Source organism: Haliotis rubra, unplaced genomic scaffold (assembly GCF_003918875.1).
Source record: "Haliotis rubra isolate DU_JTF1 unplaced genomic scaffold, ASM391887v1 Scf2575, whole genome shotgun sequence".
Taxonomy (NCBI): domain Eukaryota; kingdom Metazoa; phylum Mollusca; class Gastropoda; order Lepetellida; family Haliotidae; genus Haliotis; species Haliotis rubra.
The window spans coordinates 1-15636 of record NW_025766642.1 but is presented as its reverse complement, the minus strand read 5'-3'; the positions used below and the strand labels follow the sequence as shown (position 1 = coordinate 15636).

General features: G+C 36.7%; 1 protein-coding gene across 1 annotated transcript; it reads right to left on the bottom strand.

Annotated features, from left to right (window-relative positions):
• Positions 1-243: 243 nt before the first annotated feature.
• On the bottom strand, positions 244-6594 carry LOC124279852 (flocculation protein FLO11-like). Its single transcript, XM_046715731.1, has 6 exons — positions 6080-6594; positions 4647-4727; positions 4226-4315; positions 3358-3447; positions 1249-1312; positions 244-1007 (listed from the first exon to the last, which is right to left on the bottom strand). Exons 1-6 carry the CDS (start codon positions 6150-6152, stop codon positions 788-790), a joined length of 618 nt encoding a protein of 205 aa, XP_046571687.1. The 5' UTR covers positions 6153-6594; the 3' UTR covers positions 244-787.
• Between the last annotated feature and the right edge of the window lie 9042 nt (positions 6595-15636).

Below are 15636 nucleotides of genomic sequence, written 5' to 3'. Positions count from 1 at the left end.
AAATATTCCAATTAAAGAAGACAATACAATATAAAATACGGGCTATGCCCTGTTGAAATTATGATGAATTCTTCACGAACTAATCATGAAGAGTTCATGAACATTGTTCATGAACACTTCATGAAAAAAATTCGTGAACATTAAGTGAGAATTTTACTTCACGAAGAATACTTCGTGAAGTGTTCATGAAGTATGTTTCATGAAGAGTTCATGAAGAGTTCATGAAGTTCTATCCGTGAAAACATCATGAACTCTGTGATGCGTTCATGAACTCTTCATGAACATCATAAGTTTTAAATCTGTAATAAAAGATTGTGTTCGTGAAGAGTTTGTGAACTCTTCATGAACAAATCACTTTTTCTCAGAAATCTCAAAATTTAACATGTACATTGAAATTTTCCGTTTAATCTAATAATGAACAAGTTAATTGATGATACAAAACCCAACTTCTTCAATATATTTTATTCTTATAGACAGATGTCTTTTTTAATACACTTTCAAACAGGTTCTAAATAACAGATTCATTTTGTCATTTTTTGTTTTTGTCGGAGTTGTTTCTGCACATTCTGCAGCTTCTCCACAATCGCCTTGTGGGTCACAGAACCCAAATGGTGAAAAGCGGCCTGCTCTAACATCCTATATTTTGCCACATTCAGGGCTGAACGCGTTTCTGTCGAGTTGGCAGACCGCTTTCCACTCACAGAACAATCGCACAACTCCTGTTCTGTAAAAACACTCATGGCCAGCTTCTTCACAGTGCCATACACATTGTCTTTTGCAACATGTTTCAAGCTGTTTCCACACTGAATGGAAGGCATTCAGCAGGAGAAGTGTGATTGCTCTGTTGTGTTTGGCTAGGTTCTCTGACCAAACACAAGGCTGATTGGTGGGAATCTGATGGTGGGGGAACAGGAGCAGCTGGTGATGACTGTGATGACTGGGGAGCTTGATGGAGCATTTTTTCTAGTCTTTCAACCCTTTTCTTCAGGGATGAAATACTGTCGCACCTAAGAGAAAAGTCATACCAGTTATATTCAAACTGGCCTTCAGTTACATGTAAGGAAATAAATATGCACAATGAAAAGTTTGAAATGTAAACAGAATGTTGGACATACAATTTCAGATCTGAATATCTAACATATCATCTTGTCTTGTTAAGTACTGTAGCAAATTGCACAATTGGTGTGAAACTTTAAAATTGCAGAGTCTTTCCAAAAAGTTGTCACTTCATCTATATTATACACTCACCGACACTTGTGGCGACAGTGACGGCAGGTTCGACTGCTCCTGCTCCTGGGGCTTGTGATATGCTCTGCAACATGAGCATGAATAGTTAGAACCAGGACATTGTTTAGACACAGGATATATGTTCAATATTATGAATCCCAAAGCACTACTAGTTGGCTAAAGTCAATGAACTGTTCATATGTTCCCCTAAACTTATATTGTCTACATGTAATAAATACATGTATCAGAATACAAAATTCAACTTTGCTTTAATAACAGTTGTACATCTGAAAGACTCCAAGGTATGTTTGCAGAATGTCATTGAATAATTTTAAGTGTCAGTGGGAACTCAGACACACTCAGTTCCAGACACATGATAACGTAGTATTTTCAACTGAAAGACAAAATGAACCCTGGTACATGTTCACTTTTGTGGTAAAGAATCTGAAAATTGTTCAAATTGATAATTTATCAACAGCAATCTCTGATAATTCTCTTATGATTACTTTTATATACAAGGTCAATCTCATTAAAATCAGATCTTGCACTCTTATACTCTGTCCTAGAATGGATTAATGCAAGGTATCAGAGTGGACTATGTTATTTTAATGATATTGATAAGAGATAGCACCAAGTATAAACTGTTTCCAATATTCAACATTTAAACTATTGAATTCTTTTGTTGAGGCATTCTTTTCCCACAGATGTTACTCATGTCATATCTTCCTATGTAACCTCTGTTCTAATACAGCCTTTTCATGGTGCGAGTATTCTGGATTGTTATTGGTTGAAATCAGATTTAGTTGTGCAATCAGCGATCTCGTTTCGAAAGTGACCATTCACAAAGCCTTGGTAATTCCCGTATGCTTCTGAAAAAAATAAAACCTTTTCACCTGCACGATGCCCACACATTTCCTTTACACAAAACACGGTCCGGTTATGGTGTCTCCATCACCCTTGTTGACAAGGGGACACGCTAGCCATTAAATGTCTTGTGTGTCATATCAACAAAAACTCTTGTCAGTTGATTCCTGCATTCTGTATCACTACTTTCTTATCTTAAGTAAAACATGAAATACCGAATCTATCCTTTGAATGTTGATCAATGGCGACCGCAATATTGGATCTTATGAAGTCGATGTAACACGTGTTCTGATTTGGTAGAAAGAAGGGTGATTAATTTGTATTGCGATTTCTTGCTGCTAGGGGATTTCACGAGAACTGTACGAGATCAAGAACCAGAAAATGTGGCTGTACTAGAACAAAGGTTACATAGGAAGATATGACAGGAGTAACTTCTGTGAGAAGAGAATGTTGTTAAGGAACATTTGATACATATCTTTTGATAAATTGGCATAGGTAACTGGTCCCATTTACTGGTATCCAAATGCAAGTTGAGCAGTGCACAATTCACAATAGGTGCAGTGGACAGAATGGCTGACTGTGGCACTAAATTTTGAGAGGTAAGGAAGGCACCCGCATGAGCAATTCATGACATCTGTGATTAAATGCACTGTTGGATTGATTAAGCTACCTTATCCAATAAGGAGATGGGATTTGGAGATGGGAGCAAGGGCACTGGTTGGCTTGAACTCTTTTGACTTCCGTCTCCTGCTCTCACTGGCACTAGAAAAGGTAACAGTTTACTGCATAAACATTGACAACAATAAACAGGACACATGGAAAGAAATTAGCACTTGATTGCTGAGTTTTTCTAAGTGTAATAGGCATCCTACATAGAGTTCAGGTGACTGAGAAGAAAAAAGTTTCTGATGACTGCCAACAAATTCTACACATAAATTACAAAGCAGACCCTTGGATAATTGATCCTCTCATGTTCTACAATTTTCAGATTTTTTAACAAATTTCTTCGCTTTTCCAAGGAAGCAAGTTTGATTTGGAAACAAAAGGAGTTGAATTTTAAATGTTTTACTTATTTGCTATTATTACTCAAGGACATAGAATCTGACTTTGATGTTAAATTTTAACATAAATATACAGATCATCGAAAGTGCAGATATGAAAATTCTGCAAACAAAAATGCAACATCTCCAAGTGTTGACTTCAAGTTAAGCATGCACTTAAACACAACACAATCCCAAACACTAGATAAAACACTGTACTATCTACCATCACTGGCTGCAGTGGGATTTGGAGATGGGAGCAAGGGCACTGGTTGGCTTGAATTCTTTTGACTTCCATCTCCTGCTCTCACTGGCACTAAAAAAGGTAACAGTTTACTGCATAAACATTGATAACAAATAAAAGGACACTGGGAAAGAAATAAGCACTTGATTGCTGAGTTTTTCTAAGTGTAATAGGCATCCTACATAGAGTTCAGGTGACTGAGAAGAAAAAAGTTTCTGATGACTGCCAACAAATTCTAACATAAATTACAAAGCAGACCCTTGGATCATTGAGAACACATTCCTCTCACGTTTAATAATTTTCAGATTTTTAAACAATTTTTTTTGCTTTTCCAAGGAAGCAAGTTTGATTTGAAAACAAAAGGATTTCAATTTTAATTATCTTGCCTCGCACATAAATGTCGTTTTCTGATTGACTCTTCTGTTATTTTCAGTGTATCTCCGCTTACACGAGAGTAACATTTTCTATGTACCCCGCTGGGAATGACGAACTCATTTGGTACTTTGTGGTAGTAATTCTTTATCTCGAATAACATTTAATCACACGTATGATGTATGGAAATTACGGATGTTTTGCGAATGCAAATCCATGGAGTGGAGATAAGTCTAAATTTGTTTTTCTTGTCGCCTGGTACTCCATACTATGATCCGACACACCGGTTTCAAAGATTTCAAAATTACCATGGAGGTGTTTGGTAAAATAAATACGTTGTTTACTGGTCCCTTGGGGCCCATGGGCTGATGTACCCTCGATGTTTCTTTATGTTCCCCTTGCCCTTCATGCTCAGGGTACATAAACAAACATCAAGGGTTCATTTTAAACACTAGATAAACAATAATGTAATATCTACCATCACTGGCTGCAGTGGGATTTAGAGATGGGAGCAAGGGCACTGGTTGGCTTGAATTCTTTTGACTTCCATCTCCTGCTCTCACTGGCACTAGAAAAGGTAACAGTTTACTGCATAAACATTGATAACAAATAACAGGACACATGGAAAGAAATTAGCACGTGATTGCTCAATTTTTCTTAATGTAAAAAGTATCATTCAGTTGAGTGAGAAAGTGCCATAAGTTCTTAGTTCTCTATATTAATTATTTGGGCATATGAAAAAACAGTTCAGTTTTTCATTCTAGATTGTGATTCTAGTTTCACAAAGATTCTGTTTCAGAATTGGAAGAGTTCCCTGAATAAAATGAAGAATGTAATTTGCAGCATGAACAAGGGCTCTATGACAAAAGTAGTATTCCTGTATTATTGACAGTTTATACCTTCATTGTCTTTATCCTGCACAGTTGTGACTGATGTTGATGCTGCTTGAGGCACCAGGGATAAGGAATCATCTTCGATCACTGAATGCAAAGAGACACACTGAATATACATTTTAATGGTTTCTTTATACATGATCAAATGGTATATTAGACAAGACTTTAAGACAAAATATAAAAAAAAAAGATCTGTCCACAATTTTGTTCAGCAACTTCACATATATCGGCTGTGCAATACCTTCAGATCCACTGACTACCCATACTACATCTCGATATTAGGTGGCATTTTCATGTTCAATCTCTTGGGCAATCAAACATATTCACACATTCACACAAACTGTCATGTGGCACTTTGGTCTAAATGAGCTCCTGAAAAGTACCACTTCTGAAAAAGTGGCCATGTGATAAGATTTATTTATTATTAATCATATTATTCATATTATTATTTGTTTAAAGTACCTTTCTTTCGAGAGCTCTTTTAAATGGGTCCTAGTCAAAATAGCCACAAACCCCTAGTCAAGATGGCCATACATTATTTATTTTTTTTTTTAATACTTGTAACATTTTCCCATGCTGTATTATTTGATATCAAGGGGTAAAAAGGGCCAGAAGTTCCAAAGGGTTCAGATTTCCGTCCTTGTAGAGATTACGGGTGGCTGACTTTCATGTGAACTTTCGCAGCTTGTCGTCATGGAGGAGTCTGGTGTGTATGTCAACCCGGCGTGCCTCCTTGGGAAGGGCTTGTGATATCCAGTAAAGTTCTTTCCAGCATTATATAGTTAAGTATCATGAGTTAAGTCAAGTGACATAAGTCCATTACTTAATCATGTTATCAAAACACTAACCAAAGATCAAAGGGGCTTGAAATAACATCCTTAAGTTTTAATGAAGAAAATATTGCGAGAGTAATTAAACAGCTCAAATTATTACAAAAGAAAACATCTCAAGTACAGGATAAAAAAAACCATCTAAAAATGTAAAACAAGTAACAACCTCAAAGTATCAATTGAGAAAGCATTTCAAGAACACAACTCATCAATATGAAAAAAATAATGTATTGGGCATTTTGACTTTTTGGTACGGCCATCTTGACTAGGTGTTGTGGCCATTTTCACTTTTTGTCTGTGGACATTTTGACTAGGGTCAGTGTGGCAATTTTTCCATGTGGCTTAATGACCTGTTCCCTTTAAAACAAGTTGCTACATGCCATATTTTCATCTCTAGTCACAGTCTCCGGCTTAAATTGTTAGCTAAGCTTCAACAAAAATTATCAACAATTTAAATAACTTAAGATACAAATACACATATCCCATCAACAATTTAAATAACTTAAGATACAAATACACATATCCCCTCACACAATCTCATGATGAAACAAATCTTGACTTTAAATGCCAATGATTTCACTCAGGATGAAACATATTAATAATTTATACCTTTGTCACTGGGCAAGTTACAGTTCACATCCATTTTCTTCATGACTTCATCTGGGGATAAACTAGAGTTCATCAGATGACCTTCAAGCAGTGCACCTTCTTTCCTAAGAATTTCCCTTGTTGCTGTGGAAATATTAAGATCATGATAATGTGTTTATCAAACTAGATCAAATACCATCATCGGGTAGTGGCTGAAACTGAAAACTTGACTCAAATGAATTATATTATCTCTTTACGCCTGGCCAAATTAATCACTTGTTTTACAGAAAATATATTTGAGAAAGTCTAGATGCAAGCGAGGGGGGGATTTTTTTTCCCCAAGGTTAGTCATTGATAATTTCTTATCACTTAAAATTCTTTATTCAAACACTTGTACATGACCATTTTTTGGCTTTTAAGACATTCTCTTAACACTAGTGTAGACTTTCTTGTTTTAAATTGGGGTAAATGACCAAGCCAGAGTTTGAGAAAAACTTGTCAATGAAGATGTGGGTTGCACATTTAAAAAAAATAATAATAAGGGATCATAAAACATGAAATAAAGTTGGTCAAGCCTAAAAATAATATTGATATTGAATATCAAAGTGATGATCATTAGCTTTTAATATTAGGCACTCAAATATTATATTATTCCCAAAATGAACATAAATTTGTGTCTTCAAAATCTATCTTCAAATTATTCAGTAGATCTGTGGCATTCAATTGTTTATATCATACCAATGTTTGCCTAATGTAAAATCTTTGGAGATTTTCGTGAAAACAAACATGTTACCTCTGCAAATGTCTGATTTCTGATCCTGCTTTAAGTTCGTAAATTTTAAATAATAGTTTCATGCTAATGTAGATAACTAGATGACTCAGCAAAATATACTTAGTACCATATATATCATATTTACTATATCATTGAACAATTTCAGGAGACAAATATGAAATCAAACATTTTCATTTACAATACATTCACATATATTTAAATTCATGATGTAATGTTATAGACCACACTTATGATATAAACAAAGGAGAAGTCTGCAGGTATAAGGGCCCACTAAAATTAGTCAAATTTCAGAACATTTAGTGCTATTTTCAACATATTATTGTTAATATTAACATGAAAACAGATAAACTTGACTCAATGTATGCCTCTGGTTGGAATTGAATAGATTTCAAGAATTATCAACATGTCAAATCAATTATAATTTACTGTGATCATTTTCATTCACCAAAAAATCTACATTTGTGGCCAAATTTAAAAAAAATGTGATTCCGATTACACGTGTATAAAAATTGTGGGTAGGTAGGTCGGATTTTATTTTATTTTTAGAAGTCTACATGTTTTAGAAGTAAACTCTTTATTCAATCAAGCTTAATTTAGACCTTCATGTCAACTTTCTCTATCAGAATGACCAATGTCCGTCGGTGCCAGGGAAAAAAATGATATCCGAAATCTTAGTGTATTCATAGCACTTAAAGAAAACAGGGTCGGCACCATAATATTCAAGTGACGGTCGGGTCAGAACCACAACATTTTTTGCACGCCTGACTAAAAAACAGTATCATTTGGACCCGCTTTCCAAAGTGACTACTACTAATTATAAGCCGCCATTAACGCCATTTTTTAAGTGAGCACATGTGTCTGCTAAAATCACATAGCTGTACTGACAAGACAATAACGGTACACCTACCAGCAACTCTTACTTAATTTACAGCAGGATACTTCTTCCCCTGAAATTTCGCTTTCACGAGATCGCCAAAGTAAATATCTCGCCTCGGCTTCATTATTGTGGACGTGGATTGAATGCTCCAATTCCTCTCACGGAAGAACCAGAACAAAAGGCAGAAGTTAGTGCTATCACTGTATTCAGCTGAAATTTCCATGTTGTTAACGGTATTTACTGAATAAACTCAGAGAAAAAACAAAGTTTAAAATGTCTGACCGCTTCTTCGAGACATCACAATAGGCGCGCCTTTAGATCCAGCCAATAGGAATTGGTCTTTCTGGTACCAAAATTGCAGCCAATGACATGGCGCCGGAAGAATGGCAGCATGGGGCCTTTTTTCACAAAGTGTACCTAATTTATTTTACCTTTAATGTTAACAAGCTTTACAGTTAAGTATGATTCTTTATGCTACTATCAGTCGCCATTTTAAGATTCCCGAGATTTCTGTCTTCGCCGATGTGTTATGGTAACAACTCAGGGGCGAGCGTGACTAGACTGAATGAATGACAGGTTTATTCGCGGTGTATAAATTTTTGTGCGAAAATAAAACCTGCGCGAAATATAATACGTTTACAGTATATCTGAAACCTTATGTTCAATAGTTCTTTGAAAAGCGAAAATAGGCCGTGTTAATGTCAATCGCATGTTGAAATGCAGCAGGGCACATACACTGCTCAAGACCCTTCGTGAAATAGACACTTTTTATCTAACTATTTATTTATTTATAAACAGATATCATGAAACGATCCAATAACCTCCACGACACCTTTTATGATTACACTTAAAGCTTAGATGCAACCAAAACATAATTAAAACATAATTAAAACACAGTTATCATTTACAGTACTCATGTATTCATGACATCTAATATATACATTGCTGATTATGAAAAAACAAATAAACAAAATTATAAGCGTACAATCGCAAATCAAAAGTGCAACATTGTGTACTTGGATTGTACTTCCTCGAAGGAAAGCACCCAGCTGGGTGAAAGTAGTGAATCGCTTGAACCCGATTTCGTAATTTATATGTTGTATTTGCATTTTGGATAATTTGTCACTGTAAGTCCATACCGAAAATTATCAGAATCTGCAAAGTTGTGTTTTATGCTGCATGGGACGCAAGTTTCCTGCATAACTTGATTCTATGATTACTCAGATCTGACGAGATTTTTAATACATACATGTAATTGATAATTCGAAGATCCCAAACTTTGACGCCGCCAAAGTACAGTCATACAGTACAAAGCGGAACTAATGAAAATTATTACATCTACACTAACATAACATGCAAGTCTATGAGAATTTTGCCGACTGACGAATACTTATGTCCAATGACTGTACATTTGCTAGAAAACAAGATGAAAACAAAGTATCGCCTCAACATTTCAAAAGGGATAAACACCGTGACCACCACCTTTTCCTCGTCTCTTCCCTGATACCTGTGAAGGTCCGGTTAGGATGTGCCTTCCTAAACCCATGTTTGTCGTAAGAGGCTTACTTACGGATCGGTGGTCAGGCCCGCTGACTTGGTAGACACATGTCATCGGTTCCCATTTGCGCAGATCGATGCTCATGCTGTTGATCACTAGATTGTCTGGTCCAGAATCGATTATTTACAGACCGCCGCCATATGGCTGGAACATTGCTGAGTGCGGTGTAAAACTAAACTCACTAACACACTCTCACTCTTCCCTGATACGCATCCTCTTCCATAAATGCACGCCGAAATACTATATTTTTGTGCAATGTCCGCTGAACTGTAATGCGGCAAGAACATTAACGCCTCTCCCTCATTATACAGGAAAGAAATATTCCTCAAAACACTGTTTTTGCTTAACAGTACGACTTAACTTCCTAGCTTTCGGGTGATTTTGGATGGTCGCCTACTTCTTCGTCTATTATCAACATTTCCTGTATCCACATTTTTTTTCACATGTAAGAACATGTAGTTTCAGGAACCTCTAATTAACAGTCTCGATATCTCTACAAATCGTTTTCCTTTCAGTTTTTCACATCATTTGTCAGCTCTGACGACGTATACCAAGTTGATAACAGACAGACAGACAGACAGAGTTTATGAGGCCATGAGGCTGAGAGAACATGGCAGTACAGACTCTTTAGTGGCTGGAGCTTTTGGTTATACATTTCATGTAGTCGCTTTTGCAAAGATTCATAAGTATATAAATACATGAATATACACAATGAATAATAATATATAGTTAGTAATGTTTAAACATCTTGAGTAGCAATTTAGACTTGGTGCATAAACCTGGGGGTAGACAAATACATAGCATAATATTGTAACGTATATACAAAGTCGCACGGTAGGGATTGAACTTAGGTCTCTCTATAGTCTCAAATATCTTTGTCAAAAAAATTGCTAAACACATGGTAATTTTTTCATTTTTGTTGGCTAGTAGTCCTATAAACTTAATGAAAGATGGGTGCTTTGTATAATATTCTGGTAGATCCTTTTGTCTGCTCTCCTCATACCTAGGGCATACAAGGAGGACATGGAAGTCGTGTTCATTTGTGTTTCTACAGAACGGGCTAAGCGATCCATCAGGGTGAGGGCTTTTAGCCCGCCGGGAATTTTTAATACAGAAATTATTAGCATTATATCTGAACTTTGAAAGTGCTCCACGGAGCTTATGACATTTCAGGGATTCAATGTAAAATTCCATTTTATTGTCGGTCTTAATGTTTGCGCAAGTATATACATACAGTAGGAGCTTGACCAGTCGCTGGACCAATCCTGACTATATATATCACGACATCTCTGTTTAAATATTTGCAAGAATACTTTATCATTATGTATATCCCGCGGTAAGCCCCTTCAGGGGTTCGACACCCCATTTCTGGAAATGATTTAGGGTCACATTGAAGAATGTTTTTTTGGCGCTGGCTGAGCCAATGGGGGCTCAGAACCCCTCCTTTCAAAAATTCCTGGATCCGTCCCAAGCTGTATTACGTCACAGCTCTACCAGTGTTGGTAACGCTTTCATCTGAAGGCCGCGATCAAAGTCATACACAACGCATTGTGAACTCGGCGCCGACGCAGAAGCTCGCGAAGAATCACGGAAGCCACGCTCGCTTACATTTCCGCCAAGGATGGATTCGGGCGGAAGTTCAGCAAGCATGGCCTCCTCGAAAGACGGCAAATTTCGCTGCATTGGTAATGGCAAATTTGAATGTCTTCTTTGTTACCGACACTTCGCAGATCGAAACAGAATGTTTTGAAACATCTTCACGTTCAACACGGACTAAGCAAGTACATTTTTCATTTTAAATGTAGAAGATTGGTAGAGCCCCGTCACAAAACCCAGTTAGAAATATGTCTTGTTAACTCATTTAATTTTACAGATCAAATTTGAAGTCTCACTGGTGCTAAGTGCTGATATCCCCGTCTCTTTGTACTGTAATCACATATGTGATTACAGATATGAAGTATAGAATCTATATGGATTCAAAACCATGGAGATATGTAGTGTGGTATTGTTTGCCAAAAGTAACATGCATGTAAAGAAAATCTTATTCATTAGTGCATACATTTTTTGAAAAATCCAAATAATAAGAAACCGAGGTCATAATTGATAAATTCATAAGAGAGAGAAACTGAATAATCTGAACGAAAACATGTTATCACAGTTTCAATGTCATAGCCGGTCAGATTTTACTGTGCGCACTATCGATCCGTCGCAATACATGAAATCTATCAGTGTTTTGATAAATAAAAGTCATATTCAAATTATTGTATGTATATATATGATTTCACGTTGAAATAGCTAGATTTTAACTCTCTTGGCTTTGCCATGTCAGGAAAGTGAGCCGTATAAACAAGACGCTTCCTGATTGGCTACTGTAACTATCTAAGCCAATCAAATACAGTATTAGATCAGTGTCATCCCGAAGTAAATGTGGCGATGTCAACAGCTCGTGACTTTTTCAGTGGTATGAGCTTTGCTGGTGTTTTTCATGTTTATTTTGAAAAGGTGACTTCAATTAAAGAAACAGCAATTTAATGTAATGTTACTATGATATCATATGATAAGTGAAGCTCGTGAACATTCGCTGTTTTTTTTCACATTACTGTTTTACCTCGCTCTCCATCATGACGCGAGCCGTGTGAAAATATCCACTGCATGCTCCCGGTTTGGTCGAAGGTTTCTCGATAGTGTAAATGCACGCCAAATAAAAGCTGTTATGAAACTTATTTACGCTTGTGACAACTGTTCATAGCTGAGTACATACTTCCATTTCCTATGCTTTTCAATAATTGATGTCCTATTCTGGTTCCAATTCCATCAGTTGCACACTTCACTGACATAACATTGAAAACGAAATTTGTTCAGAGCAAAATAAACATTGGGGTATGTCACACAGAAACAAAAGTACTGTCTTGAAATCCCCATTTCAATGTGCTTTTAAATGAGTTCCTAATACATGTTCGCTGAATTTGAAAATACAAAAATAAATCCAGTTTCATTACAAATATTTTCAGACTGACAGTGTACTTCCTTCAATTTCAGCACCAGTCCGGGAGAATACAGAAAAGATACTTGATGATAACACTGTGCCAGTACCACAAAGTACACAATACAGATGGAAAAAGTCTAAATTGGAGCATAAAAATGAAAGTGTTGCAAGGAAATCCCTTCCGCTTGATAAGACAGGGATCACTGCTCATGCTGAATCCTCATTTCATGTATTGATGAAATTAACACACACTCTGATTCATCTGAAGGTAAGTTTCTAGTCTTAGTGTCTTAGCAGATCATATTGGCAATAGATTGGAAGAGAGTCTGTATGACCTGAGATGTGGTAGTTTTTTATATGAAGTTATAAATTGAGGAAAAACAATGTTGTTGATTTTGAATGCAGTTTTATAGGGTGTGTTTCTGTTTTGGATTTAGTTTCTAAGGCTAACAAGACTAGTGGACCACTAGTTGATGTAATCAAGTGTCAGCTAGAATATACATTGATCAACTAGTTGATGATGATTTATCACTGGAAAAATATTGCATTTTTGAGTGAACTTCCTCAGGTAAATACATCAAGAAATTCAGAGTAATTGACTTAAAAAGTGATTTAAAATGATATGTCACATTAATTGTTAATATAATACCAATGTTTGTCGGGGGTAAAATCCTCTGACTTTTCCAGTAAATCCTGATGCTGATGCTGATGCTGCTTAACACGATGCAAATTATAAATGGAGATGGTGAAATCTGTCCTAAATACCAACTGTATGTGGTCATCATTCTGAAAAAGGTTTTTGTGAAAGACAAGTATTATTGTGCTGTATGATCATGATGATAATTGACATTTTGTGGCTAAACTCTTACTATTTATTGGCAGGTTATCAACATGCTCCAGTGACAAATATAGATCAAGTGGATGTATCTGAAGATGATAACCTTGCTTCCAGCATTGATTCAATTTCCTCTTCTTGTGGAGATGAATCTGGTGAAGATTCTTCTAGCCTCTCAGAAGCTGAAGATGAGTTAAGAACCTTGACAAGTGATGATGATAAAAGTTTGTCAGATTATTCAGAAAGTTGCACCTCTGATGTAACATATGCTGATTCAGATGACAATGACCCGACTTTTAAGTGACTTAAGCTGTAATGCAGCAAATTTAGCACCACAAGCAGAACAAGCATTAAAGATGCTTTCCTGTTTCTTAAGAAATAATATGTCAGCAAGTACATGCAAGGATATTTTGAGAACTTTGAAAGAAATGTATCCAGACATTGCATCTGTTCAAAAATCTTACTTATGACAACATCTGAAATTTGTGGATGATTCTTGTGTCAAGGAATACCATTACTGTTTACTGTGTAAAAGAGTTTTCCCAGAAGATTGTGATGCTTTTTGCCTGTGAGAGTGAAGGTTGTAATGGTTACCGATACAAAGGACCATTTTCTGCTCAGTCAAAGAAAGGACGCCAACCAAGACAAAGCTTTGTCTTTGCTGATGTGAAAGCCCAACTGACAAATCTGTTACAGAGTCCCGGTAAGATGATCATAGCACTTTTATCAATTTCATTTAAATAACATCCTGAACACACATCCCAAACATCTAATTTTCAGCAGTCAACATTCAGCAATTTCTCAGAGCAATATCGCAAAAAGCTGGCTTTGAAAAATTATCAAAGAGTGTTAAAATCTCGCTCAGAATGGCTTAATATACTCATGATGAGGAAATAGTGGGTCATTTGTATATTTCTTTATACAGAAATGTAATACTTTCACTTTAACATTGGCCACATAACACATGTTGGCCAATTTCAAGTATCTGTATTTCCATTCAATAGTTTGTTAAAGGTCATGGTCAGTTGATTTGAAGGATGGTGTGAGATTTCGTGTGTAATAAGTACGCCATATGCTACATGTGATTTCAATGTAAGTAAGTATATGTGAAGAGTTCTGACTCCATGTGCTTAACAAATAGCAAAACGAACATGTCACCTTAGTTAACTGATGTAACAATGTTGTTTTTAATTTTTTACAGGTATTTGGTCTGACATCCAAGAAAAAAAGAGCCTCTTATACTATACCAAGAGGAACACTGGTATAACTGAAGACATTACAGATGGTGAATCTTACCAGAAGTTGCGGAGTGAAGGGGAGTTTCTCTCCAGTCCACATAATGTGACCGCAGTTTTAAACACTGATGGAGTAAACCTGTATTCTTCATCAAGGATTGAATTGTGGCCAATATTTCTGGCTATCAACAAACTGTCCCCTGCTGTCAGATTTGTAAGGATAATATGATCCTTGTGGGAATATGGCAGGAAAGGGAAAACCTCCTTTTCAAAATTACTTAGAACTCCTTGCAAAGCAGATGAATCCTCTGTATGAAGATGGAATTCAGTTGGAAACAACACACGGGAAATAACAGTCAGAATGGCAGTTCTCTGTGGTATCTTTGACCTTCCTGCAAAAGCAGGACTTTTGAACATGTCGTGACTTCAATGGAGCTGAGGCATGTATCACGCATGGGCCTGGCCTGATCACCAGTCAAGGGAAAGGACATGCAAGGTGTTACCCATACAGAGCCGAGGGATATAACTTGGCGGACTGATGCAGATGTAAGGACAGCCATGGAAAGAGGTAGTGACAGGAAGAGGATCAAGGGTTTTAAAGGTTTATCTGGATTGTGTTCTCTAAAAGGGTATGACTTGGTGCAAGGCACTGTTCCAGACTACATGCACGGTGTCCTGTTAGGTGTGACCAAAACCCTAATGTACAAGTGGTTTTCTCTCAACTGAAAGTGGAAAGCCCTACTTTGTTGAAATCAGCTTAAAAGAATTTCTCAGCGCTTGCAGAACATTAAACCATTGAGTATAGAAAGACTACCAAGAGACATTGAAAAGCACTACAGTAACTTCAAAGCCACAGAACTACAGGCTTGGCTATTGTTTTATGGTGTGCCCTGCCTTCTGACATACTACCAGATGAGTATCTTACTCACTTTGCAGCTTTATCTGAAGCAGTATTTTGTTGTTGGATCTACAATAACCCAAGAAAATCTCTCCAGAGCGAATTTCTACTGCAGCAGTTTTATGAAAAGTTTGCAGATTTGTACCCGAAAAGGTTCATGTGGCCTCAACGCGGCATAACATTGGGGCTCATTTGACAAATTATGTAAAAGCATGGGGTCCAATCTGGGCCTGGAGTTGTTTTGCTTTTTGAGGATGCAAATGCGATGCTTCTCCAGTCAGTGCATGGCACAGGTTCTGCTTGTGAGACAAATCATGTGATTCGCCAGGCTAAAAATTTTGCTGAGGAAATGTCTCCCAGAGCAGGGAAGAGTCTAATGCCTGGAAGAACCTTACA

Coding starts and splice junctions, on each gene's coding strand:
- LOC124279852 (XM_046715731.1), bottom strand. CDS start 6,152: ATGAACTCTAGTTTATCCCCAGATGAAGTCATGAAGAAAATGGATGTG. Junction 4,728..6,079: donor TAACTTGCCCAGTGACAAAG/GTATAAATTATT, acceptor CTTTGCATTCAG/TGATCGAAGATGATTCCTTA. Junction 1,008..1,248: donor CACTGTCGCCACAAGTGTCG/GTGAGTGTATAA, acceptor CTTTTCTCTTAG/GTGCGACAGTATTTCATCCC.